The sequence below is a fragment of the Gymnoscopelus braueri genome (assembly GCF_963280865.1).
Source record: "Gymnoscopelus braueri genome assembly, chromosome: 2".
Taxonomy (NCBI): domain Eukaryota; kingdom Metazoa; phylum Chordata; class Actinopteri; order Myctophiformes; family Myctophidae; genus Gymnoscopelus; species Gymnoscopelus braueri.
The window spans coordinates 43,040,254-43,066,379 of NC_137604.1; the positions used below are offsets into that span (position 1 = coordinate 43,040,254).

Sequence of the window (26,126 nt, forward strand, 5' to 3'; positions counted from 1 at the left end):
ACATCTATCTTTGCAGGGTCATTTCCCATTAGTGTACCACCCATTTGGTTGGCATAGCATACACCACAAAAGTAAAACAGTGAGTCATTAAAAAAGGAAGAACAAAATAGAGAAATGGAGACATAATGTTTGCAACAAAAAAGAAGCAAATCTTACTTTTTAATGGCTAGTACGCAACTCATGTCTTGGGCTGACAAAATGACCACACAAATTCGAGAAAAAAAATGGTAATCATTCTGAATGAGTAATTCAGAATGATCTCATATTTCTTCCAAAAAGGGATACATAAAACATTTGGGATTAAACACAATGTAGTCTTATGCACTTGCTGCCTGCGTAGGCCTATATCTCTCCCTCTCTGGGGAGCATAATAGTGTGACAGATCTTTTTTTAGGCAGGTGTCCCTTCCAACTTAAGATCGGCCAGGGACTTCGCTGCAGTTTCTTCTTCAGTTTTTTCTTCACTTTTTTCTTCACTTTTTTCATCTTCTTCCGCCTCATCATCTTCGTCGTCGTCGTCATCTTCATCGTCGTCGTCATCTTCATCCTCATCTTCTTCATACTCATCATCGTCATCGTCTTCCTCTTGGTCTCCACCTCCAGAAGCCAGGTTTTTCCAGTAGGAATCGTACCCTGACGCGCCGTAGCCATAGCTATCCTCATCGGCACCGCTTTGCCGGCCGAACTTCACAGAGCGAGCTGCAGACAGAGACACACATTTGATATCTGACATCTCTCAGACCTAAAATAAATATAATCCTTGTCATTTGTATAACTCAGCCATTTCCAAGTATGTGGTACATTATAAATTGATATGCTTTACTCCATTCCCTTTTGTTTTAGCTCATTCTGCAAATAATGCATATGGTTCCATCGATGATCTCCTATTGATTTACACTGGCACAAATCAGTAGAGATCATACCATATTTGACATTTTTAGTGGTGCCTTTGGTGTTGTACATTTGACACAAAGGCCAAGCCAGGACAGCTGAGGCATTGTGGAATTGCATGAAGGTCACTGTGGCCTCATGGCATTCCCTGGTTCCCACGTTATTGTTCAGTAAGTGGTTTATAAAGAAAATCACTTACTGGACATGCTGAGGTCTTTGGTCTCCTGGGTCTCATGGCCACATTTTGGACATGGTGGTGCTTTTCCTTTCTCATGTTTGAAGATCTTACTTCTGGCATGGTCATCACAGTAACAGGCCTGGAAAATAAAAAACAGAATCCATCACCTTATATTTATGTGAAGATGAATTAGGACTGCGCAATTTACCAAAAACATACAAACCGATATTTAAAACCAATAACCGACTAATATCTTGCTAATGTACTTTAATCAAGGATTATTATATATCTTTTTTAATTAGTTATATATCAATGAATCAACAGGAACATTTGTATTATTTGATTAGCTATTTTCACTATTATTTTAAATAACTGATCATTAATCGTAATCAAGGCAAAAATCTTAAGTAATTGTGATATTGATTTGAAGTCTTATTGCTTAAGATTAATGCATTCCCGCAAGAAGCCGTCATCAGTGTTAACAAAACCTTTTATGGAAAAAAGGAGTCTATCTGTGCCCAGTGGCAGCCACTGAGGGGAGGACCCTCGTGGTATTACAACAACAATCAGCAAAATCAACAGATGTCACAAGCTTTAAGACAATGAATATAAAGCTGAATGCCCAAGACAGGAAACATATAGCATAAGCATACCAACAGAAAAAAAATAAAAAAAATATATATATATATATTTTTTTTTCACAAAAAAAAAAGTATTCACCAAAGCATAAGGAAATAACATGGGTAATAATAAGTACTATTGGTTGCTACTATATATGTCTATGAAATTAATTTAAGGACCCCAACGGAAACAAGTCCGCAAGGACTTTTTTGGTCGGACCTTTTAGACAAAAGTATTATAAATGTAACTGTGTTGTTTTACATTCTTTTGCCTAATAAAAATTTCAATCAATACTATAATGTCAGATTTACAGATACTGTATTTTACCTCAATTGAGGCAAACTAGTTATTTCATACAAATACTATTAATCTATTTGAAAGGTGCTGTAAGTGATAAAGTTTTTTATTTAGATTGTCAATAATTTTTATGGAGTGTTTGTTCAGTAACCGGTCTCTCCGTTTAATTAACAGAAAATAAATGTTCAGGTCGGTATATCAATGTAGTTGAAATCCTGCTGCTGCTTGCAACTTTACACTATGTGGATCGATTTCGACAAACTAAATGAAGAAACATTGCAGTGCAAAATATGCAGCATACAGTTTGTATCTCACATGTCTACATCATGTTAAAGAACGCGATGCGGTGATCTGCTATTTTCGGCAAGTGACACCGTTCGTTGTGTGTAAATCAGGCTTAGTGATGAATTAATTAGATTTAGTATTACCTATGTCAATGACAAAATGTGGATAAAACACTGACACGATACTAGCGATACTTTCAATGCCCCATTTATGAAGAATACCCCTGTCCGATGACAGCGCAGGAAGGAGAGTTGGGTAGGAAAGAACAACTTCTCCCTGTAGCAGGCGTAGCATGCAGTAGTGGAGGATGCGCATGCTTTCCCCTCAACACAATAAACAAATTATGAATAGACATGACTACGAATTGTCAAGCAAACACGTTTACTTTAAAATGATTTTTTTTGAAACATGACTTAGAAATAAATTATGAACATGGTGGTGGCAGATAATTGAAATAAATAAATCAAACAATTTCTTCTATTAATGCCTCTGAATCGTCAAACTGCAAAAACCCAAAATGGTCACATCCCTATGACTGACTAAACCTGTCTTTTTGTCTTAAAGCCACTCTCTCTCCTGGTGGAGAGAGGTAATTGCAACGATGACCAAACTACAATAAAGATAATGGTGCATCTAGGGCCAATCCTTATATTATACAGTGTATGGTCCAATCTGGTGCTCTATCAGCTTCAAATACCTTTATTGACATTATCAACCAGTCAGTGTCCTACCCAACACCAGGGTCAAGATTTCTCAGTGGAATAGTAGGGAGACCACCTAGCTCCACCAACCACTGCAGATGTGCAAGTTATATTACATTAACAGACTCAAATCAGTCCCAGATTGTAGCTTTTTTTTTTTTTTACTTACATTTTTTATCCCGCGATTTTTGTAACCCATTATTTTTCACCCAGTGCCAATTTCCTAAGTGATCCTGGGCGCTACACCAGCACTACACCAGTCCCCCACAGCCTAGGGAGGCCAGGGCCGAGCTCATGCTTCCTTCAATGCATGAGAGCCAACTGACCTTCTTGTCACCTGACAGGGGGGAGTTTCCCTGGTTGGACGTAGCGCGTGGAAGGAACACGTTATTCCAACCAGTTCCCTTCCCCTCCATCAGGCGCCCCGGCTGTCATGGGGGAGGCTGTATAGCGACCAGGATTACTACATGTTTTTGTGAGGGTATTAACTACCCTAGGAGACACGGGGAGAACATGCAAACTCCACACAAACTCCAAACTCCAGATTGTAGCTTTAATAGTAATGTTCTTTACCATTAGCAATGATTCCAGGATGTAGCGGTTCAATTAGCAAAATGACAGGAGTGATTTTGAGTTTAAGGATATCTAGCAGCCTCACCTTACAACGCAGGCATGAGTGTTGTCCCAGTCTGTTACAGGAAATGCCTAAAAAACATGAAAATAAATATGAATATACTTTTCATCAACCAAATGCATACCCTCAGGCAACATTCCTTTGAAAGTGTTGAACTGTAGTGAACTGTAATTTTCCTTTGAACTGTGAGAATAGAAATGACTTGACTTGTCAGTTAGAACAAATAGTTGACTCACATTTATACGTTTCAGCCTCAAGGACTTGGCAGCTCGCCTGGTGCTCAAACTGATCATCCTCACACAGGAAGTTGTGACAGAAGGAACAGCGATATACCCGCCCCCCTTTTGCAGGTAAACAATAATAATAGAAAAACAGAAGACATGTTTAATACCTCAACAACCACAAATATTTGTACTATTTTGTAGTTTCCCCCTAGCCCTGGTCCAGAGCGTTAGTGAGTTCTCTCTCCCACCCTGCCAGGCGCTCGGCTCTCAACCCTGACATAGAATTCCACTGCCCTGCGAGGGCTCCAACTGTAGTAAAAATAAACAAAACGACTTCGCTAATCACTTTTTGGCAGAAAATTAAATGTCCGCCAAATGGAAATTATTTGTATTTACTCCACTGCGCCCTCTACAGATATGGTCAATGGTAATTCATATTGACAAGATCTGTAGAGGGCGCAGTGGAGTAAATAAAATAATTTCCGTCTCGGACATATTTTATTTTCTGCCCCAAAAGTGTATTATACAGAGAAGGTGGGGTGCTGAGAGGCTTCCCACCGTGGAGAATAGACTTTCAACAACACAAAACAGCTTTTGTTTCGGTGAGTAGCGCAGAAGTTTTGTTCATTTTCAACTACAGTTGGAGCCCTCGCAGGACAGTGGAATTCTTTGTCAGGGCTGAGAGCCGAGCGCCTGGCAGGGCGTTAGAGAGAACTCACGAACGCTCTGGACCAGGGCTAATTTCCCCCCAATGTAGAGCAAATTCAAGATGTTCATGGACTGGAATTGGTCCTACCATGGTCCCAGACACAGCGGTCACACTCAATGCAGTCAGCATCGGTCAAGGGACACCCACAGGCATGGGAACTGAGGCATTTCCTACCATGGCACACCCATGCTTCGCAGAAGTCACAAACCGCTCCCTAGTCATTAATAAGAAGGAAAATAAATGAAAATATCTTAGCCTGTGCAATCTTTTTTCACCATCACATACAGCAAAATTAAGTATTGGCCTAGGTACAGTATGCATCTACGGTTCCCAACTGCATATCCAGGTTGGACTGGGTTCTCTCAACTGGAATTAAGAACGACGATGTTATAACTCATCTGAGGTCTGGCTGGCATTTATTTGCAGCTGGGAGGACACAAACGTAATGGGGAAATCAGGATCGTCTCATACAAACTGGCATCCAAAACTACATAAAAACAGGATAGCACCATGTACACATGCCAAAATCAGACTAAACATATTGGTAGCTTACCACCATGCCCATTCCAGTGCTGTGTATCCCGGGATGTCTGATAACACAGTCTGATGCCTTCATGCATTTGGTTTTGCCTTTTAACAAGAACATAAGTATACATATATGTTTACAATCACTCTTCCCCGTCTTTGTTGGGAGGGGCCCAATTGTAGTAGTAGTAGTAGTAGTAGTAGTTTATTTTGGTCATAAGAAAAAATACAATGTATTCATTTCATATGGATAAGTGAAACAGACCAAAAAGGTGTAGGCTGAAGCCACTTAATGACCAAAATGACACGTTCACTCTCTCACCAACAAGAAACTCCATTTAGTAAGTGCTCATTCTAAATAATGCAGATGTTTAGGTCACACCGTGTGTTTAGGTAAATAAATGAAGACCACTCACCACATTGGGCACACATGATCATCTTCTGCACTGATGAACAGAAGTAGCAGAAAGCCCTGTTCTTCTGTCGTCTACCAAGTGAAGGCAGGGAATGACAATTAAAGCAATGAGTTTGAATGCTGGTTGGTTAATGTTAATACATTGATATTTCAATACAGGGTCTGACTCTGCACTCAAATTATGTTGCTTACCTCTGGCATCTATCACATTCCTGTGAAAAGATACGCAATAACATAATTAGGAGGATTAACGTTATTGTGAAATGTTACATCTGCAATGCAAATTACTTGAGTAAAAGTACAAAAGTATTGGTATCTAAATGTACTTAAAGTACCAAAAGTATAAAGTACAAATTTTCAAGCATTGCGTCACATTGTGAGCTTGTAGATCGGCTATTTTCAAATGGCCAAAATGTATATAGGGCTGAAGTGGTTAATGATTGTTTTGTAATAATAGTCAAAATCTACAAAGTAACTCTAGTAACTAAAGTTTTATATATAATATATAATATAATAACTGTAGTGGAGTAAAAGTACAATATTTGCCTTTGAGGTGTAATGGAGAAGTAGTAAAAGTATTGAAAATTGGAAATACTCCAGACCAGTCGAGTAAAAATACCTCAAAATTGTACATCAGTACAGTACCTGAGTAAATGTACTTAGTTACTTTCCACCACTGATTCTGTGTCATGCAATACGTACCATGGATGAATTGCAAGGATGCTTGGCTACGTCAACATGGTCCCGGTTGGCTCGAGTCTGTTTCTCTCGCTCCTTGCGACTCTCTGCCTTCTTCCGTGCGCCGGTCTTCTTTTTGGGCATCTTGATCCCAACAGGAGAACCGCGTACACTCTTGGTGAAGATGTGACTAGATCTGCAAACAGAGGAACCACCAGTGTTGCCAGCTTATGTGAGAAAAATAAGCAACCAGTTCTATGAAATCATTAAGCCCAAAAGAAGCGATATAACCTATATACAGCGGCTTTTTGAAATTAGCCGATCTACAAGTTCACAATGCGTTACAATGCGACGCGTTGTGAGCTTGTAGATCTGCTATTTTCAACAACAAAAAATCTTGGGGAAAAGTGGAAAATATTTTTCAAAACACAAATGTTGTATGGGGGGTCCCTCCCTGGCCCAACATATTTTCAGATGGGGGTTCTTGGATAATTACATATTGATTTGGGGGTCCTTGACATGAAAATATTTAAACAACATTGGGAAGCAAGCCAAACATAAGCAACTACACTTTAGAAACAAGCCCAAAGAAAACGAAACCTGCAACTAACCAATATTTACAGGCGACTTTACAGAAAAACAAGCTCAAAGTCGCTTATAATAAGCCGACATGGCAACATTGGGAACCACTGTTAGCTAATGTAAGGTATGGTATGTCAACATTAACGCATCGTCCCCTGCCTCCTAGAGGGGTTGATGTCATGGACTGATGCAAACAAAGCTGGTGACTTACATCTAACTCTTTAGATAAAGTATATTCTTTACATCTTTTAAGGTCCAACGACAATCAAACGTGACCATTTTTAAATCGGCTTAAATGTAGGTTTGTTTCTGTTAGTTTTCCTGAGTCTCTGGTATTTTAGGTTAAAACTAGGCCTTTTATACTGCTGCTTTTTTCTCTTCTGTTTGTACCCTTTCAGTAATGTTTAAATGTGCTCTTTTTGTAATGTTGCTTGTTTTCTGCATGGGGGACTACGGATGTAAATTATCATTCTTGCTAAATCAAATCCAGCGTATTTACATTGCACTGTATGTGTGGTGTTCATTAAAATGTGCTGTCCCTCCCAAATACACGTTTAAATAAATGAATGTTGTTTTACGTGTGAACGTGTCAGCCCACAATCTTGCTAGACTAACATGAAGGTTCGCGTCAGAGTAAATAAGTTGTAATAGCTTAGTTAGCTGACAACCACTTGTAACACTACAACAACTTGTCTAGTTATGGGATTTAGTCACGCAAAATGTACCAGAACTGTAATATATATATATCTGTTTTCATTTGTTTTGTGTTGAGAAATAAATCCACACAAACCTGTAGCCGCTGATGAGAGGGGAAATGTGGCAGGTACGGCATTAAGGTTGGCTCGGGCGAAATGTGTTCCGCCGCTATTGGTTCCGACTTATTTGGTTCCGATTAGTTGTGGTTCTAGTAGTATAACTCACTGGCACACAATGTATGTTCACAAAATGTAATCTTTTAAATAAATTATATATATGTGTGTGGGTGTGTGTGTGTCTGAACGAATAAAAGTAGGCTACAGTCTCTCTGCAGTCATTTAAGGCGGCTGTCAAAGTTCAGCAATGTACACTACAGTGCAATAAACTTGGTGAACCTGTCGCCAGACACTGCCTTGTGTCATCTTGTTCCCCGGCCCGCCGCTTTTCCACAGACAGAGGATTTCTTCAGCTGAATAGTCACACACCACCAGTACTGCTAGTAAGACAGTAGGACCACACCGAGGACCTAAACAACAATTTGGTGTCAGAATGGAATACCAAACTGAGGCAAGTCACTTTATGATTATTTCAGAAAAGTGCCATAAAGAATTATCTTCGCCCGTGGATATGGTAATATCCACTTTACACAGCAGATGGCAGCAAACACCGCACAAACCTGGGTGAACTATGGGTGATCACCGTGATCATTACAATAGGCGGTTATTTGAAATAAGCGGCTTGAACGTTAGTTGTTGGTGGTGGTGTTTTTCTGTTTATCTATCTGTAAATGAGGTCTTATTATGATGGTACTTTGCCATGATTCTTATGATTATGAACAACGCCTTGAGCCCGGGTCCAGTCCCGGGGGCAGATTCAAAGGGTGTAACCTGGATATTTTGGCGAGCACTTTTCTGGCTGTACTGTGAGATATCATCAAATGACGTCTAACTCACGTGTGTAGGCCGGTGAACCAATCCCGAGCAGAGACGGAACACAGCTGACACACGAACAACAACAGAGTATGGTTCGCAGTAGCCCTGAAATATACATGTTATGGATTAACTTCAACCTAGTGTTTGCACTTTCTCTCTTTTTGGCCCGCAGATCTACATAAACGTTCTGATTTCAAATATTAAGTCCTTACCCCATGGCCACGGATGTTACAATTATGTACGGGCCCTCAAGAAGTACCTGTATCTTCCGTATTGTTCAATAAAAAGCATTTTAATCCGATCGGTGGCCATTTTCTTATAAAGTTAATGTATCAGCGTGCAATACAACTCCCAACCGATAGGGTCGCGTAGTTGGAAAGCATATGGAGAAAATAACCATCGATCGGATTAAAATTATTTTTATTGAACAATGTGGAGGATATGGGTACTTCTGAGGGCCCGTACATAATTGTAAGATCTGTGGCCATGGGGTATGCACTTTATATTTGAAATCTGAACGTTTCTGTAGATGTACGGGCCAAACGGGGAGAAAGTGCAAACACCAGGTTGAAGTTCATTCATGACGGTCGTGACAGACGATCCATGGCTAGGTTCGCAGGTGCTGCTGAGGCTTCTGGGTCTGCTCGATGGAATCCTGGCTGCAACTCTCTAGAAATCACTACTGTAAACCAAAGTGTGGTGGTTGTTATGGGTTTTAAGTGTGATTCATCGGCTCAATGCGTTAGGCCCCCCAACATTTAGTTCTTTCTAAGCCCGAGGAGGAGGAGGACAGACAAGGTGGGTTTAGCTGCTCTGCTCACACTCAGTCTGCTGGGGAGAGAGAGAGGTGAGCAGCCAGCAGCAGCAGCAGCACAATGGCAGTGTCCCTCATCCAGGCTTGCCGCAGTCTGGCTCTCTCGACGTGGCTGCTGTCGTCGTTTTGTTTCGTTCACTTGTTGTGTCTGGACTTCACGGTCGCGGAGAAGGAGGAGTGGTACACGGCCTTTGTCAACATGACCTATCTGGACCCCGTGAGTGCAGAGATCAAAACGGAGAAGACGGAGTGTGGTCGATATGGCGAGCACTCGCCGAAGAGAGAAGCCAGGGGACTGGTCCTGATGCCCTCAGGCTCTCACTCGCAAGACAGACAAGCCTGCGACCCAAACGTCAAGTTCTCCAGAATGTATCAGAACAGGGCTTGGGTGGCATTGATCGCGGCTGGGAACTGCTCGTTTCGGGAGAAGATCCGCAACGCTGCCGGCCACAACGCCTCGGCTGTTGTCATCTACAATGTGGGCTCCAGCAATGCCAACGACACCATAACAATGCCTCACCCAGGTAAGGCTAGTGTTTGGGTTTGGAGTAGCCGCAAGCAAGTCTTACATCCTATTTTTTATATTTGGAATCTAGACTCCAGATTCTAGAGTTGCAATATCAACCCTTGTCAGCCCATACATCCAAACAGAAATTAAAGTCCTATCTGATTGTAATCAACAAACTCACCAACATTGCAGCTGTATGGAAAGCTTGAATTAAGCTCTTACTATATTCAAAGTTTTTGTTTTATAAAAATCCACCATAGGATACTTTCTGTCAATAAAATCTGTGCAGGTGATAATTTTTCTAAGTGTTCCAGTTGGGATGCCTCCTTGGAAATCACTCCAACACTTTAATTAAAAATAGGATCTAAGAGTTGCTTGCGGCTAGGTTTGGAGTTGGATTGAACATTCAAGATAATGATAATCCCAGCTAATATGTATTTGTTGTGGCTGATGTATCCAGGTTCAAAGTTTATTATTATTATAATTATTATTATTCAATAAGAAAAAAGGTTTTATTGCATTACAAATTTGACCATTGGACATAAGGGTAACAAAATGAACCCATGATGGTTTTTGGTTTTGTTTATCCATGCAGGCCATGCCAAGATCGTGTTGGTTTTACTATATATACATTTATAAACTGTTAATAAATCTTCTGCACATTAAACACTTAAACCCTCTATACTTGAAGACTGTTCTTGGCTCTGTACAATAAGATGAATACGTTGTCATATAATAAAGTGTGATAGAAAAAGTATAAAAATTGAGCATGATCATGGGGGATGTGGTAGAATAGAAGCTTGCCAGACAGTAGTAGAGTGAAATGTTTGTGATCCCTGACTGTTGTTGTCTTTCCTCTGGCATCACTTTAATTAGACTAGATTTAGCTCACTCCTGGTCCATTTGTCTTCACCACCCTAGAGCCTAAGGGGCCGGGCAGAGTACATAGAAACAGGATGCTGCTCTCTGTAGAGAACCTGTAGAACTTGATGAGAAATTGGAGGTCCAGGCCAAATGTGTTAAATCTGTAGAGGAACAGGGTCCCCACGGTCATGAAATTCCTGGAAATATTTTGAAATTGAAAAAAAAAAAAATCCAGTACTGGAAAAGTTTGGGAATTGATCAAAGGTCCTGGAATTTATCAAGGGTCCTGGAAAAATATTTGGCTATGCATTGTTTTTGGCTATTGATTTTGTTAATACAAAACATTTTCATAAACATGTATAACATTACACGAAATATGTAACATAAGTATTTTTTCGCCGAACGGGCTGTGTGATGGCATATATTATTTAAATAAAATAAGTCATACGGATGCCATAATGAGTCTTCCAGTGAGCTATGCCCTAATTTTGCACGAAATTTTGAATGAAATTGTACTATTCTATATTCTATGCTTTATTTTTGCTACACTGCCTGTCTTTGGGCATTCTACATAGGAGTAAGAGACACATTATTGCGCTGAATGATTGTTATATAGGCCTGGAAATTGGGCTAAATATTCTGGAAAAGTTTTGGAAAAGTTTTGGAAATTCATTGCTAAAAATGTGTGGGGACCCTGGAGGAATTGCACTGCTGTCTTGACCACATACAGTATGTACATATGCACTGACCATGCTTTGTGAGTTGATTAGGCAGAAGAAGGATATAAACATAGAAGATACTAACTCCACTGCCAGGCTTTTTGACACAGTGAAAGGAGGATAAGCTACTTTTCCAGCTCCCTCAGTCAACCATAAGACTTAGGGGGCAGCATCTTTTCAAAAAACCCAATTGTGGTGAAAGTGCTTTTTCAGTCTTCCAAATGCCTTTCTTCCCCAGTGGGAATCAGGCTATTGTGCATGTGATAGGTCTACAAATAGAAGTGGCATACATACAGCTAGTGCACAAAGCTGAGATTGGAACTCTCCTGGCTAAGATTGGTAATAGACTAGTCATTAAGATAGTCTTGGAACTCTCCTGGCTAAGATTGGTAATAGACTAGTCATTAAGATAGTCTTTCAATGCATCTCTTTCTATTATTCTTATAGGCCCCAGAATGCTTTATCTCCTTGTGCTTCATGTCTAATTTTCTACTGCTTAAACACATCTTTCAATATTATTAATACTGCCCAGGCCTCTGGAAACGATAAAGGAACTATTAGACTGCTAGCTGTGAACAGGCTCTTTGCCATGTGACAATTTGAATTTCCATTGTAAATTCACACCTGTCTCTTATTTTCATAAAGGTGGAGCTAATGTACCCACCTGCATGAGAAAAGTCAGACACGTTTTGGCAATGCAAGGACATTATTTGTACATTTGATTTTAGATGTAGAACACACACGTTAGCCATTATCTTGTCATCAGTGCTAAGTCTAAGTCCTAAATTATGTAATAAAGATGTAAGACAAGCATTGTTGCTGCTGTTTCCTTTTTTAGCAACATCCTAAACTTGGCAACAAAGTGGATATTGTTTTTGATACCCAGAGTTGGTATTACTAATGGGCTTGTCTCAAATCACAAATGTACCTTTTTGTCTTTGCTAAGCATCCTGACAACTAACAGGAAAATCAGACATCAATAATGTCACATTAATGCATTTGACAATTTGGATCAGAAAGGTTTCAGTAAAAGTGGTTCAGGGGAGTTTAGCCTCAGGGGCTTGTAATTTGTTATGCAAAGTTGTAGTTTTTTATTTCCTCGTGGTTCATCTGACATGGAACTGTAATCAAAAGATTAAAGTAATAGCATGGCCTAAAATCTACTAACTTGACTTACTTATGGCCTAAAGCAGGTGTGTCAAACCTGTGGGGCAAATGCAACCTGCAAAGGTGTCCAATCCAGCCCGTGAGATGATTTGTGGAAGAAATCATCTTTTCTGTAGCCTATTTGTACGGCAGCAGATCTCAGGCCGTTCTCTCACTGCTGTCTCTCACTACCACTGCAATTTAGCATGCAGCTAGTAGGCTAGGTAGGGCCACTCCATGCCGCAAACCCACTAGGAGTGAGACATTTTTGTTGGTCCCAGAGCGATGCAGTTAATTTCTCCTCTTTGCAGTTTGTGCGTGTTCTTATGGGAATTATTACAACTGAACATGACAGGTAGCCTACAATGACAGCATACAGCTGAAAAGTGCGTTTCGGAATCGTTTTTGAGTGGAACATTAAAAGAGTTTCAGAAGCCATAGTCACTACTTGTACCAGTGTCCAAGTACTGCTGTTCTTGGAGATTGATGTAAATTAAACTTGAGTACTAAATGGCTTGAGAATTAAACAATAAATATTGGAGGCCCTAAATATGAATTTAAAAGAAACTGGAGTAAATGGGACTCATAAATACATGAAGTGAAAAAGTAAATTTAGGAGTACTACAGGAAAGCTATTCCTAGCCCTTTTGTTTCTCCTCTTATCTCTACTTTCTTTATCTCTACTTTCTTTATTTCCCCCTTTTTTCTTATTTTTTTGTATTATCAATTTATTTTAAATGATGCAGGATGAATTAAACAAGTGAAGAAAACTTGTAAGTTTGTTATGGATGAAATGGATCGTACGAACCTGCAATAAAGTATTAAAAAGAAAGGCTAAGGGTCTCATCTCTGGACAGGGGAAAGATCAGGTCTGTTGAAAACAGAAGGGGGGGGGTTGACATAGACATAGCTGCCATTGGATATACGGTATGACATGCTTTTGTGTCACATTATGAAGATTGATTCGTTCATAAAGTTGGTATAATTAAATACAGAATGATTATGGCTGGTATTCATGTACACTGACTCACACACACAAGTGGAACTTTTTTGCCCTCCTCTGTGAGTGCTGTCTGTTTGTTTTGACCATGCACCTGACATAGAAATGATTGGGAGCTGTTCGCTGAGCTGTTCTCTGTATCTTATCTTTATAAAAAAAGATAGTTATTTCTACATTTGTGTCAGCTAATGTTTGATTTAAAATCGTTTATTAATGGGAAGAGTGGGGCCCTACCAATACAGCCAAATAGCATCGTATTCATCACATCTTTCTTTTAGCCGATGACCGTAAGTTAAAATTGATCATAAAAGCAATCCTTGCTAGGCAATCGTCTTCATAATAATCTAAATTTGTGAAGTGAAACATTAGGCCTCATTTACTAAGCTCGGGTCCGCACATATTTTGTACTTTGCGCATTTCCGCACCTTTACACGTTCACAGTCTGATTCATCAATCTCTTTTAGCGTGTTTTCCGTTTCGTAAGTGTGGCTTATATTGCAGGAGTCAACAGGCGCACCTCCAATTTGTGCTATTCATTTATGATATTGATCACATGAACGCCACACAATAGCCTAATAAGTCTTTCCATCTGATATGATGAGGATACAGAATGGATGAAATCTAGCTGTGCCATATCCATTCCCCATTCCGACGTAGGACAGGATATGTTGTTAATCCAAAGGACAGATTTCTCCTCAATAATCAATAAAGCGCTATCTGGTCCATAATCGGATAATCGGATCTCGGCGTTCCTGGATTCCAGCGTCATAATGCTACCTCAGTCAAATGTGAGCATTCTTTATAATAGAAAAGTTTTTTCAGACTTTTTCCTCATTTGTACAACATCTTTTCACGCTAGTCATTGAGAGACACATCCAATCATTTGGATTTGGATTTGGTTTTAGTGTTTCTGGGATGCTGCTGTTTTTGGGCGGTGAAACCGCCCCTATAAGTGAGATTTGGAAAAATGTACATTTTCCTGCGCTGAGATCTGGGCCCAGGAAATTTGTAGAATTATCCTGCGCTGTGATTGGCCAATCACAGTCTATTCAGGACTGTGATTGGCCAGTGTCACATGACACATGTGCATAGCCCTATATAAGCAACCATAACTCGAAAAAAACCAAAACTTTGTTTTTTTCGAGTTATGGTTTCGTCCATCATAAAGAGTGTTTCAATAAATGTATTTATCTTTTGTACATGATTGGTTGACTCCATTCAGTATTGTGATTAGCTAGCAAGACACCGCCCACTTCACACAGGGTGTGATTTTTTAACAGTATGTGGTGTAGTGTTAGTTGCGAACGCAGCGGAAGGAGGCACGCCGAAGGCGCGCCTCCGCGCAAGTGGAGCTTACTATGAAACCGTGCTCGGCTTGTGTGTGAGTCTCTCTGTGTTCTGTGTGCAGTCACGCTCTCATTGGCTGCATGCACCCATGTGACTCACATGCGTGCACTGCCTGTAAGCAGCCACCCGAGTGCGCCAGAGTGCAGGAATTTAGACAATGCTCTGATTACAACGCACAACAGCCTGCAAAAAGAACACACACACACACACACACACACACACACACACACACACACACACACACACACTGTCAATGTTCTCTCCCCATCACGGTGAAATAACACGGATTACAAGTCCGTAAATACACAATATTTTCGAGCTGCGTTCGCTTCCCGCGTTCGTGCGTCTTACTTGTAGTAGTACTACTAAATGTGTGTGTGTGTGTGTGTGTGTGTGTGTGTGTGTGTGTGTGTGTGTGTGTGTGTGTGTGTGTGTGTGTGTGTGTGTGTGTGTGTGTGTGTGTGTGTGTGTGTGTGTGTGTGTGTGTGTGTGTGTGTGTGTGTGTGTGTGTGTGCGCGCGCGCACAACTGATTCAGCCCTGCATGAAATCGGATATTTCCCAATCAAGGCCTGTGAGGCCGTGTGACCCAAAATAAGTTGGACATATAGATTTTAAATTCAAATGGAGCCACCTGGCCTTATTAAGAATTAAATTCCAAAAAATGTAAACAACAAAAAAGAACAACAGACTCTGGTGAAATCTGTGGGAGAGATTGTTCCACAGAAATATAATTCTGAATGTTTATTTGTGAAATGCCCCTATAAAGTGGCATACATGGCTGAGTCATACAGATGCTGTTGTAGAGGAATGCGGGGCAGGTGTGCAGCTGTGTTTCAGCCCTCAGGTTTCCTGAAAGTGTGAGTGTTTCCTTCTGTTGCTGTGCGTTATTAAAAGTTGTACATATTTATTTGTGAGTGCAACAACTTGTTTTACAATTCTTATAAACATGGTATCATTCACACAAGTTAAAGTAAATTAAATGTTTAAGTCATAATATGTAGCCTATAGACCCCTTAACAGACGACGTCACACTGATCAGAACCAGTATGCGTGCAACCAGTATGCGCGCAATGAAACACATTCTATCAGGTCTCGCTAGGACGCGCCTCACTAGCCAACACACAAGAGGGGGTTGGGGTGCTCTGAAACCAGCGCACCCCGAAACAACAGGTTGGGAATTGATTGTGTGAAACAATCACCTGTGCGTCCAGTCTCAATGTTAGTAAACAAATAATTGGTCTATATAGCACATAAGATAGTTGTATGTGACATTGCTAATGAGCCAGGTCGGATGCAATGAGTAAGAGATGATTAAAGTGACAAATGTATGATTATGAATAATTGTGCAGCCCCTGCTTGTAGCCACAACAGGAATAGAGTCGGAGATGGAAAGACCAAGAAAGATGAGAGGGGAGAGAGTTTTAAGAGAGACAAAAATCGAAATCCCGGATGGTTTACAGTAGGTGACCAGTTGAAGTAACCCATGAAAGAAGCGCAGGATATAGACCTATGCACCGGGGCAGAAAATAAGGGATGTGATGAATGGATTGGGAAGGCTTTGAATGCCAACACTTCATGCCTGTTCTCCCCTCAAGAGCCAGCAGAAATGGGCTGTAGTGGCTCAGAGGCCCCGGTGCCAAGAAACTCACTGGGCACGTCTTAAATTGGTCTTGCCTGCGACAAAGCACACAAACCTCTCTTGTACAGGAACACAAAAAGTGCTGTGTGGAAGCAACACGTATATGAATCCTATCAGTGTTGAGCCTTATGAACTGATCTTTATGAAAGACATGACTTTTGGAGTCTGTGTTTTTAGTAGGTGGAGATCATGTGGAGGAACTTGTACTTGGTATTACTGTCACTCACTAACATTACGCAAATGTCTTTGCAACTTTGCCAATAGAGAGGATGTCATTTAATTTGGTGATCATCCCTATCTAGTGAGTGACTGCACAGTAAAGTCTGCAGCCCCTGGAGGCTGTTCATCAGAATAAAGGGCTTAAGTTGGCACTAAACAGGTTAGTGTCTTCGAAAAATCATCTGCTCATTTGTAGTATCTTTTCTTGGCTTTGCACATTTCTTTGCTCTTCTCAATTATGGAGATGATCCCATGACCAGTTTCTGCTAGGATTGATATTATCCATCTTATTTTAGAAGCAGCTATTTTTGTCTAACTGCGTCATAGCAGAAGAAAGAGAAGAGTCCAGGCTTAGGGATCACTTGAATGGCATTGGTTTTGGCCTTATCCTTATTTCTCCCAACTATGAAGTAGGCGGTATACTGTATGTACATGTAGGTTATTTTGCACATAGTGTGACATGCCCCCCTTTGTATGACGTTATCATAAGCCTAGTGGAGACCTAGCTGAGAACGAGGCGAAACCTTTTTAAGCCTGATTCTATATATCATTGTACGAGAGTGAACCGAAAATAGCCAATCAACAAGTTCTATGAGCTTGTAGAGGCCTTTTAACATGGGAAGCACCACCAGACTATTGAACAGTTTTTATCCAGCAGCAATTAGACTGCTGAATAGGAGCTAAGCCTGTGGCCACTGTGCACTGAACTCAACTGTGTTTTAATGCACAGACTGATCTGATCTATGTCTTGTGTTTTAATAGGACTCTCCTTTACAGATACACTCATGTCTCTTAAAATATTATGCACATTAGTCACGTTTTACTGCTCTACTTCTATTCTCTATCTTTTAACTGCATTAATGGGCCTGCACAATTAAGCATTTCACCCATATTACTTGTACTGTGATGTGACAATAAAAAGTTTGATTCTGATTCTGAACATGTCGTCTAGTAATTCATTTCCAATCAGAGGCGAGCGGTCAGGTAGGGATGTGTTGGCAATCTGACAGGCATAGCGACAAGCAGGTGTGATCCTATGAAACTGTTGCAGAGTCGAACATCTTTTTTTCCTACACAACGAGTAGAAAAAACATCTATTCACAAGATGAGCGTAGTGCAACCCCATGGATCCAAGCGCATACACAGGCATTGTGTTGCACCCCGTGTGAAAAGCCCTTAAATTGCTATTTTTGTTGCGCAACATCATTGTATGACGGAGCATACATGGTTCTTCACACAGCGAGCGACACTATATCTTCGTACCCACTTGGATCCACGGGGTCACACTGTACTTGTCATGTGAATTAATAGATGCGTTTCTGCACATTGCATAGAAGAAAGTCAGATGCAATTCAACTCTTGAAGCAGGCAGGCATGTGCATTTCCCTTTACACCACTCCTGTATCATGTACCAAGACGGTTCTTATTTTTCTTTAATTCCTTCCAAAACCCAATCCAGATGGTCACTCCTAGCTACATTCTTTTGCAGGGATTGTCTATCTAAAGCTGACTAACTTTTAAAAGAGGCTTAATGGTTAACCCCCATACTCTGTTGGAGTGGCTGGCGTGGAGTTGCTAATACAGATTGACCCAGTAGTTTTACTGTAAACGGAGCAGATCTTGCCTCTACCTGGTTTTCCTTAGTTAAAAGCCCTCAAAATGTGACCATTTGTCTCATTTCATTATCCTTATACTGCTTTTTTCAGACTTTTTCTCATTTTTGTTGTAAAGACTCATTTGTACAACATCTTTTCACTCTAGTCATTGAGAGACACATCCAATCATTTGAATTTGGCTTTAGTGTTTCTGGGATGCCGTTGTTTTTGAACATTATGTGTTGTAGTGTTAGTAGTAGTACTACTAAATGTGTAATCCTTTTACAGTACACACACCCACATACTGTTCTTGTTTCATTCAGAGCCATTTGCTCAGGCTGTATTATCTGTTCACCCTGTTGAGAATGACAACGCACTCAGGCTTTATGTCCCCATGTGCTGCTTTCCTTTAGCTTCCTGTCAATGGTGGATGCTGTTCATTCCTCTTCTGTCTGTAGGAATAGTGACACAGTGGAATAGCTCTCTACTTCATTACATGTGAGCTGAGTGAGCTACTGTATATTCTTTAAAGATAAAAGACCTTAATTTCCCCAGAGGTAAAGGATAAGCAAAGCTTGGTTGAACAATAACAATGAGGGAAGTCAGGAGCATGAAGCGATAAGAACGATAAGCCAGCAGGGAAGTGTCAATATAAAAGTAGCCTTTGCCACATCAAATGCTTGCTGCCTCTGATGACAAAGCCTTTCTACAAGGATTTCTTTCTTTGTATTGTTTACTCAACCCTGTGCACTTCGTTCTTGAATGCCCTGTTATGTATGTATTATGTATAGAAGTCTTGGCATACAGTGGAAGAATGGGTGATATCTTTGTGTGGATAGAATACGTGTAATAGTTTGTATGGACTATGGAGTTGAAGTGATGAAAACATGAATATGAGACAATATGTGCTGTCCTTGTGTGGGTCCTTAGGTACAGGTGACATAGTGGCCATCATGATCCCAGAACCTAAAGGTCGTGAGATCGTGGCCCTGCTAGAGCGAAATATCACCGTCCTGGTGCACATCACCATCGGAACACGGAACCTGCAGAAGTACGTGAGCAGAACGTCCGTGGTGTTCGTCTCCATCTCCTTCATTGTCCTCATGATCATCTCACTGGCCTGGCTTGTCTTCTACTACATCCAGAGGTTCCGCTACGCCAATGCACGAGACCGCAACCAGGTATGTCTGACTCTGCATGTGCACGCACTTTGGTTTAATTAGAAGGGAGATCTTAAGAGCAAAATGGTCAATAGACCCTTTTCGCTTTGCTATGGGCACACTCACTTTTCCCCAGTCTGCCATTTTGGAGGTCTAGAGCAGCTCTAGCAGAGGAGCTGTAGCATTGTAAATAATACAGATGGAGGGGGAAAAGTGTTAGGGGCCTATTGATGGAGCAGTAGCAACTAAGACCACTCTCCTCTCCTTTTGGAACACATGGGCTGTTTCCTATACCTCTAATCTTTTAAAGTTGACAACAAGAAGTTGTCAGCTAAATTACAAAAAGTGGCAAGCATCTAGAGCACACTGCCATCTAAAATATCGCCATTGTGTTTTTCCATTGTGGTTTTTCCAAATTGGATCTGATGCCTCACAATGCCTCTTTACAGTTTTACATCGTTCTCATTTTTGATAGCAGCTCAGTACAGGTAATTTTCCGTCTGGCATGTGTCCTGCGAGGCTGACCAGCCAGCAGACCAAAATTAAACCGGCAGCTGGACCGGTGGAAATGTGGCAAACCAGTGGACCATCAAAACCCAGACTGCATGCTGGCACTTTGACCCCACAGTGCAAATAGAAGCCCTCGTCTTCTCTCTTGTTTCTGTTGACCCAAATATTCCAGATGGCGGTTCTTGTGACGTCCATAATGGCTGTAAATCACCATGCAGGTTATCGTACGAAGGGGTGCCATGGTGACGATTGTTTACATTTTTCCTAAGCTGTTTCCTTTCCACCAAGGCGTTCTTTTTTCCTGAGCGCAGCATATGTTTTGAATTGTATTCAATGGGAGTACTGTGCTGGAAACGCCTGAGCGTTTATTCCTCCTTATTCCTTACATTTTCACCTGGGGAAAAAACACTTAAATTAAGTTCTATCAAGGGATTGCCACATAGTGAGACATAATTCCGATTTAGCCCTTATCTTGTCTTTGTAATCTCTGTTTGTTGCTATTATTCTACTATTAGACTAAATCTACAAAGAAAATGGGTAGGTACACATGGACTGAAACAAGCATATGACTTTATGTCTTATCCTTTACTTCTTTTTTAGCCTTTTACCCCTTTTTAATTGAGTCGTTATGCCAATTGATTCCTCCCCACACACATTTCTGTGTTGTCACTGCTGGTGTATCCTACCAGTGAGGAGCCCCCACCGGGAGGACGTAGAGCATTCTCCTCCCGCCTACTCCTCCTGCCGACCTGCCCAACACTCCCTGCTGCCAGGTGCCGCCCCAGTCTGTAGGATTATGTACAGTGACAATTATCACCCTCCTTGCCCGGCTTCCCTCCACTGAACATGGGCCAATTGTGTTCGTGTAGAAGACACTCAAGAAAGCTGGATGCACCGCGGTGGATTTGCACCCACGACCTCCGCGGTGGTGGGCTAGGCACTTTTACCACTGCGCCACCCGAGAGTCCTTTTATGTCTTATCCTAAAGATTTTTTCTGGCCCTACAGAGACGCCTTGGAGATGCAGCCAAGAAGGCCATCAGCAAGCTTCAAGTACGGACCATCAAGAAAGGAGACATGGTAAAGTCTTATTTGGTTTCAGTAGCATTAGAATTCAACCCATTAACCCTAACCCTAAATTATGGTCTCGTGTTTTGTTTAGAGGAAAGGTTGTAGAGTGTCTCAAATGTATCACATTTGTCATTGTGCTTGAAACCCCTCCTCCTTGTTTTGATCTATGAGATAAGAAAAAGAGAGAGAGAAAGTCTTCTTCTTGTCTTCTATTCTAGGAAACGGAGTCGGACTTTGACAACTGTGCCGTGTGCATCGAGGGCTATAAGCCCAATGATGTTGTGAGGATATTACCCTGCAGGTAAAACAACCAAGCTAGAACATGTATTATCCATCAGTTCATAGAAGTAGCACCAACAAAACATTGTCATTATCTATTATTTGTGAGGTATAGAATTAATACATATTTTACACCTATGACTATCCTATATCAGTTCATCAATAGTGTCCACCATGACATGTCAGTTTTTGGGTGGTTGTTTTCAGGCATGTGTTCCATAAACACTGTGTGGACCCCTGGCTACAAGATCACCGCACCTGTCCCATGTGTAAAGTGAACATCCTCAAAGCCTTGGGCATACCGGTAAGGCCTTTTTTATGGTGTGGCCATCTACAACAGTGTTTGTATGTATGTACATACAGTACACACCTGTTAAATAAACAGAATTGAATGTATTTAGAGAAAGGGGAAAAAAAGGCTCCTGTCAAATCAGTCACGTCGTTTCTGCAGTCAGATCTACAAGTTAACAACTTGTCGCATCCATTGTATTGTAATTTTCATTGTGCGACACCATCGTACAACAATTCAGCTTTGGCTAGAGACGGAGTGCATTTGCACTACAGGACTGGTCATATAAAACCAGCCAGTTAGTACACAAATGATACTCCTTGGGAGCGCGAGGACCCGGGTTCGAATCTGACCCTCATCTTGGCACTTATGTCTCTCCTCTGACTGCCCGTGATTTCACGTTTCTGTACACTGTTTCTGAAATAACATTTATCTAATAAAGATGATCAAATACAATGATAAACCAACACAAAGTAGAGAAAACAAATTCATCCAGGTGAGATAAAAAAAAATATATATATATATATATATATATATATATATATATATATATATATATATATATATATATATATATATATATATATATACACAGTATATATACCTAATATAGAGAATTGTGAATACAATTATTAAACAAAAGGCTGTTGACTGTACAACTTGCTGTTTTAATTCTCCATACAGTAGAACACAATAACAAAAAACACAATTAAAAAAGAAAATATACTGTATTAGCGAAAGGTCCACAATGGCAAACCCATGAGGTACCCTTGATGGTGCCTTCCCTCAAGTCCCCTTATGCAACGTCTCTCTAGTCCCATGCAGACTGCTTGGATGACATCCCACCAGACTACGAGGCCTCAGTGGGGGGTCCGCCCACCAACCCCATCACCGGCGCCAGTGACGTCACGGTAAATGAGAGCTCGGTGGTGCTGCAGGACGCGGCAGGGAGAACAATAGGGCTGCAGCCTCTCTACCATGACCCAGAAATGCCACCGCTGGACGGTGAAAGCCTAACAAACACTGCCAGCAGTAAGTATGGTGGAGGACAGAACACCTAATACAATCTCAGGTACAAGGCAGCTTGTGTTTTTTCTGAAGTTTTACATACTTACCTCAAGTCTTGCAGGATAAAGTTGGTGAAAACACAGCAATGGAACTCTGTTTACTGCTGTATAAAGACATGCTACCCAACACCCCTTGGTATATAATTAATGCATTGTGGCAGGAGTCATGTATAAATAGGAAATGTGGTGTCAGTATATTTACTGATTGCTTAGTAAATACTCCTAGCACCATTAGCTCACCATAAATTCACCTTTAATTAAACAATATGAGCACACAAACACACTCCCTTTATCTTCCTGTCTCCCACCCCCCTTTCTCGCTCTATCTCTCTCTCTCTCTCTCTCTGACTTAAGAGGAGCGATATTTTCTGTCTCTAGAGTGCCTTGTAGTACATGAACAATGCATCTTCTGGAAGGCACTATACTTGGATCTAGCATGATTCTCTCCAAATAGAGCACATCAGCGGCTGTGTCTTTGCCAGAAAAAGGGCACAGTTTCTCTCAAACAATGTCCTGCTTCTTCACTGCACACATTATTGTGAGTGGGCCCAGATGGTTTAGCCTGTGGCCTTAAACTAGGCCAGACGTCACCTGTCTGAGTGCTCCTCAATCAGTTCTTAGATCCTCTTGGGCAATATAGGACAGAAGGAATAGTGTTCTCTTACACAAGTCACAAGCTAACCCAAATACAATGGTACAGTTTATAAAGAGAGGTGAGAAAGTGCTGTTTTACATGGCACCACCATATGCAAACAACTAAAGCACAGCACATGTCTTTTACTCACAGCTGCTTCCCACCTTATTAGCAGTTTAGTGTGTGTGTGTGTGTGTGTGTGTGTGTGCGTGTGCGTGTGCGTGTGCGTGTGCGTGTGCGTGTGTGTGTGTGTGTGCTGTGCGTGCGCGCGTTTTGTGTCTACATGTATACAATACATGTTGACACGTTTTAAGTGCGTGCGTACATTTGCCAACACATGTTGGCCTCTCAGGCCTCAGAGTGCCACAGGCGTGTGTTTACACTGGTGCAGCCCATTTCCTGTCTGCCTCGGCTGAAATTCCAGCTGCAGCTGGTGGAGCTGTGAACCAAAACATTCTACCTTAATGTCAGTGTCCAGGAACAGCTTAATGCTTCCTTTGTAATGACACCCTATTAGCTTGCACAAGACCTACCATAAACAACCTGTTGCACAGTTACCAATGCCCTTTATCACAAAGGTTCCACAACACCTTAGAAACGTAGCCCTAGGAGACCTTTAGCTGTCACTCTTCTTAAGGGCAATTTATAGTGAGTGAGCAATTATCTATATTTTTGTATTTATAGTGATTCAGAGCCTTGCTCAGACACGCCAGTAGGCCTAATTGGATTTTGGGATTGAAACTGCAACAAATCACTTATTGGTTGTTTTCTACCACTATCCATCTTTCAATTAACAACAATTAGAGTGACCAGAGTGACCGCCCCGTAACAGAAAGGGCCCGATTCAATTCCCTCAATACCAGTGTGTCCTTTGGAAATGTCACTGAGCAAGACACTGCCTTCTAACTTTCTGTATGTCACTCTGATTAAAACCATCAGCTGGCCTTAAACATGAACTGTTAGACCAAAGCCATACTGCACTTTTCTAACAGGCTTTTAGCTCCGTGTTTTAAGTCCCTGACATGCGAAACATTGTCAGGAGTAATGACTTGTGGGTTGCACTGAACACAGGCATCAGTCCTGCTGAGTCACAGCACTGTGGCCGTTAGTCATCACAAACCACCTTAACCTTCCTGTAGACTGCTACTGGTGGGAGTTACTGGAGTAACATCCTGGGGGAGGAAAATAAAACATGTCAGAGCAAAATGCTTAGTCAGATAGTGACTTAGGGAAGAATATTTATCATATGAAGGTCCCTTTTATGAAGTACCATACTTTGTTTTAAACTTGGTCTCGTCAATATTCAACAGTTGCACATCACCAATTTCAAATGGCAGATGTCTAATCTAATTGGAATGTGCTGTTTGGTCGAAAACGAGTTGGAGGATGATAGAAGTGGTTACTGTGTATGGAAACCAAACTTTAGGCAGTCTGTTTTTCAAGGACGTTGCAGAACAGTATAGAGCCGCTTAGTCATAGCTGCATACTGTATTACCGCTGCTTTCTTCAACCTGATGTCATTGAATGAGCTCCCTGATGATTTTATTATTGTTCTTGCTGTCCACTGGCCAACCCCTAGTGCCAGAAGTCTGGTTTGTCTCAGCCCAGGATTTATATCGCTGTTTTTTATACTGGACCCTGGAGGCTGGAATAGAGCTGAAAGGGCTAAGAATTAGGTGTGTGTGTGTGTGTGTGTGTGTGTGTGTGTGTGTGTGTGTGTGTGTGTGTGTGTGTGTGTGTGTGTGTGTGTGTGTGTGTGTGTGTGTGTGTGTGTGTGTGTGTGTGTGTGTGTGTGTGTGTGTGTGTGTGTGTGTGTGTGTGTGTGTGTGTGTGTTAGGCAGACACTAGTGTTGAATATCCATTCACAACAAGGTGCTACTTTTGGCTCACTTGTGTTTGAACGTAACCAATACAGTATCTCAATGCTAGCAAGCTGACACTGTGTTGTGAGATCAACAAGACAATCTGTCATTGTCACTGGAGGGCTGGTCATGACAAAGTACCTGTAATGTTGCAACTGAAGTGGGTTTCATTCATACCAGAGTGAAGCGACCATGGGTGGATGAAACGGTCTGTCGGGTCCTTATGAATATCTGATTTGATTCCAATTATTAAAAACTTAATTTTGCTTTGTTAGGAGCATCGTCAGGTCTTTAATAGATATTTATAGTATGCTGCTAAGTCTAGTGATATGCAATATGCCTCCTATGGCATTTAACTGATGCTCTTATCCAGAATGATTTTCGATTGAAGGTATTACTTTAAACACCTGTATTTGTGCTCTCTCTCTCTGTCAGGTGAGCACCATTCTCTGAGCAGCGACTCCGACACCTCTCCCATCATGACCGTGGAGGTGGGTATATCCAGCATTGATCTGTCTGTGGTTCAGGAATGTGGCGAGTTGAAGTCCTCCTGAGTCAATCACAGCCAAGCTGTTGAAAAAAAATGAAATAATGGCATGTTGCCATAGAGACGAGGATCAGAACAGGGTGGAACGGAGACTCAGGGACCTCCGGAGGCTCAGTGTGTCTTTGGCTCCAGTCTGGAAGTGGCTTCACAAAAAAGAGAGACAGCCTTGAAATACGACTTCACTTAGCAGCACAACATCCCTTTCTGTCTGTTCTGACAGGCTGAACAGCCAAAAGAAAGGTTTCTCATGCGTTGCAGCGGTTGTTATTATTATTAGGGGTGCCAGGTGGACTGTGTCTACCAAAGAAAGTAGTCTCAGTTTTCAACCTTACAAAAGGACTTTACATAAACCCTTATCTTAGAAACAAAACTCTTTTCTGGTACATTTTTAGACAAACAAAATGAAAGATTCACCAATTGATCACTACAGAAATTATATCACACACTTGAAAAAGAATACAAAGGTTCACCAGTTTATCACAACATATG

At 41.2% G+C, this 26,126-nt stretch overlaps 2 protein-coding genes across 3 annotated transcripts; one reads left to right on the forward strand and one right to left on the reverse strand.

Annotated features, from left to right (window-relative positions):
- Positions 1-126: 126 nt before the first annotated feature.
- On the reverse strand, positions 127-7,550 carry znf330 (zinc finger protein 330). 2 transcript variants are annotated; one of them, XM_080453923.1, is made up of 10 exons: positions 7,530-7,550; positions 6,182-6,353; positions 5,672-5,691; positions 5,481-5,551; positions 5,093-5,169; positions 4,627-4,753; positions 3,843-3,947; positions 3,631-3,677; positions 1,090-1,207; positions 127-698 (listed from the first exon to the last, which is right to left on the reverse strand). In XM_080453923.1, the coding sequence occupies exons 2-10, from the start codon at positions 6,299-6,301 to the stop codon at positions 391-393; spliced, it is 993 nt and encodes a 330-aa protein (XP_080310049.1). In that variant the 5' UTR covers positions 6,302-6,353; positions 7,530-7,550; the 3' UTR covers positions 127-390. The 2 variants fall into 2 exon arrangements, with proteins under 2 accessions (XP_080310049.1, XP_080310048.1); XM_080453922.1 differs by having other exon boundaries at positions 7,526-7,547.
- A 1,645-nt stretch (positions 7,551-9,195) lies between these two features.
- rnf150a (ring finger protein 150a) lies at positions 9,196-25,663 on the forward strand. The gene is made up of 7 exons (XM_080453909.1): positions 9,196-9,705; positions 19,150-19,400; positions 20,897-20,968; positions 21,178-21,260; positions 21,446-21,542; positions 22,343-22,559; positions 25,526-25,663. The coding sequence occupies exons 1-7, from the start codon at positions 9,243-9,245 to the stop codon at positions 25,642-25,644; spliced, it is 1,302 nt and encodes a 433-aa protein (XP_080310035.1). The 5' UTR covers positions 9,196-9,242; the 3' UTR covers positions 25,645-25,663.
- The last annotated feature ends 463 nt before the right edge of the window (positions 25,664-26,126 follow it).

Bases quoted from the DNA above. Each gene is read 5' to 3' on its own strand.
- znf330 (XM_080453923.1), bottom strand. From the start codon at position 6,301: ATGCCCAAAAAGAAGACCGGCGCACGGAAGAAGGCAGAGAGTCGCAAG. The intron at 3,948-4,626 runs GTAGGACCAATT...TACCTGCAAAAG, and splicing joins CCGCTGTGTCTGGGACCATG to GGGGGCGGGTATATCGCTGT. The intron at 699-1,089 runs GTAAGTGATTTT...CTCTGTCTGCAG, and splicing joins CAAAGACCTCAGCATGTCCA to CTCGCTCTGTGAAGTTCGGC.
- rnf150a (XM_080453909.1), top strand. From the start codon at position 9,243: ATGGCAGTGTCCCTCATCCAGGCTTGCCGCAGTCTGGCTCTCTCGACG. The intron at 9,706-19,149 runs GTAAGGCTAGTG...GTGGGTCCTTAG, and splicing joins CATAACAATGCCTCACCCAG to GTACAGGTGACATAGTGGCC. The intron at 21,543-22,342 runs GTAAGGCCTTTT...ACGTCTCTCTAG, and splicing joins TCAAAGCCTTGGGCATACCG to TCCCATGCAGACTGCTTGGA.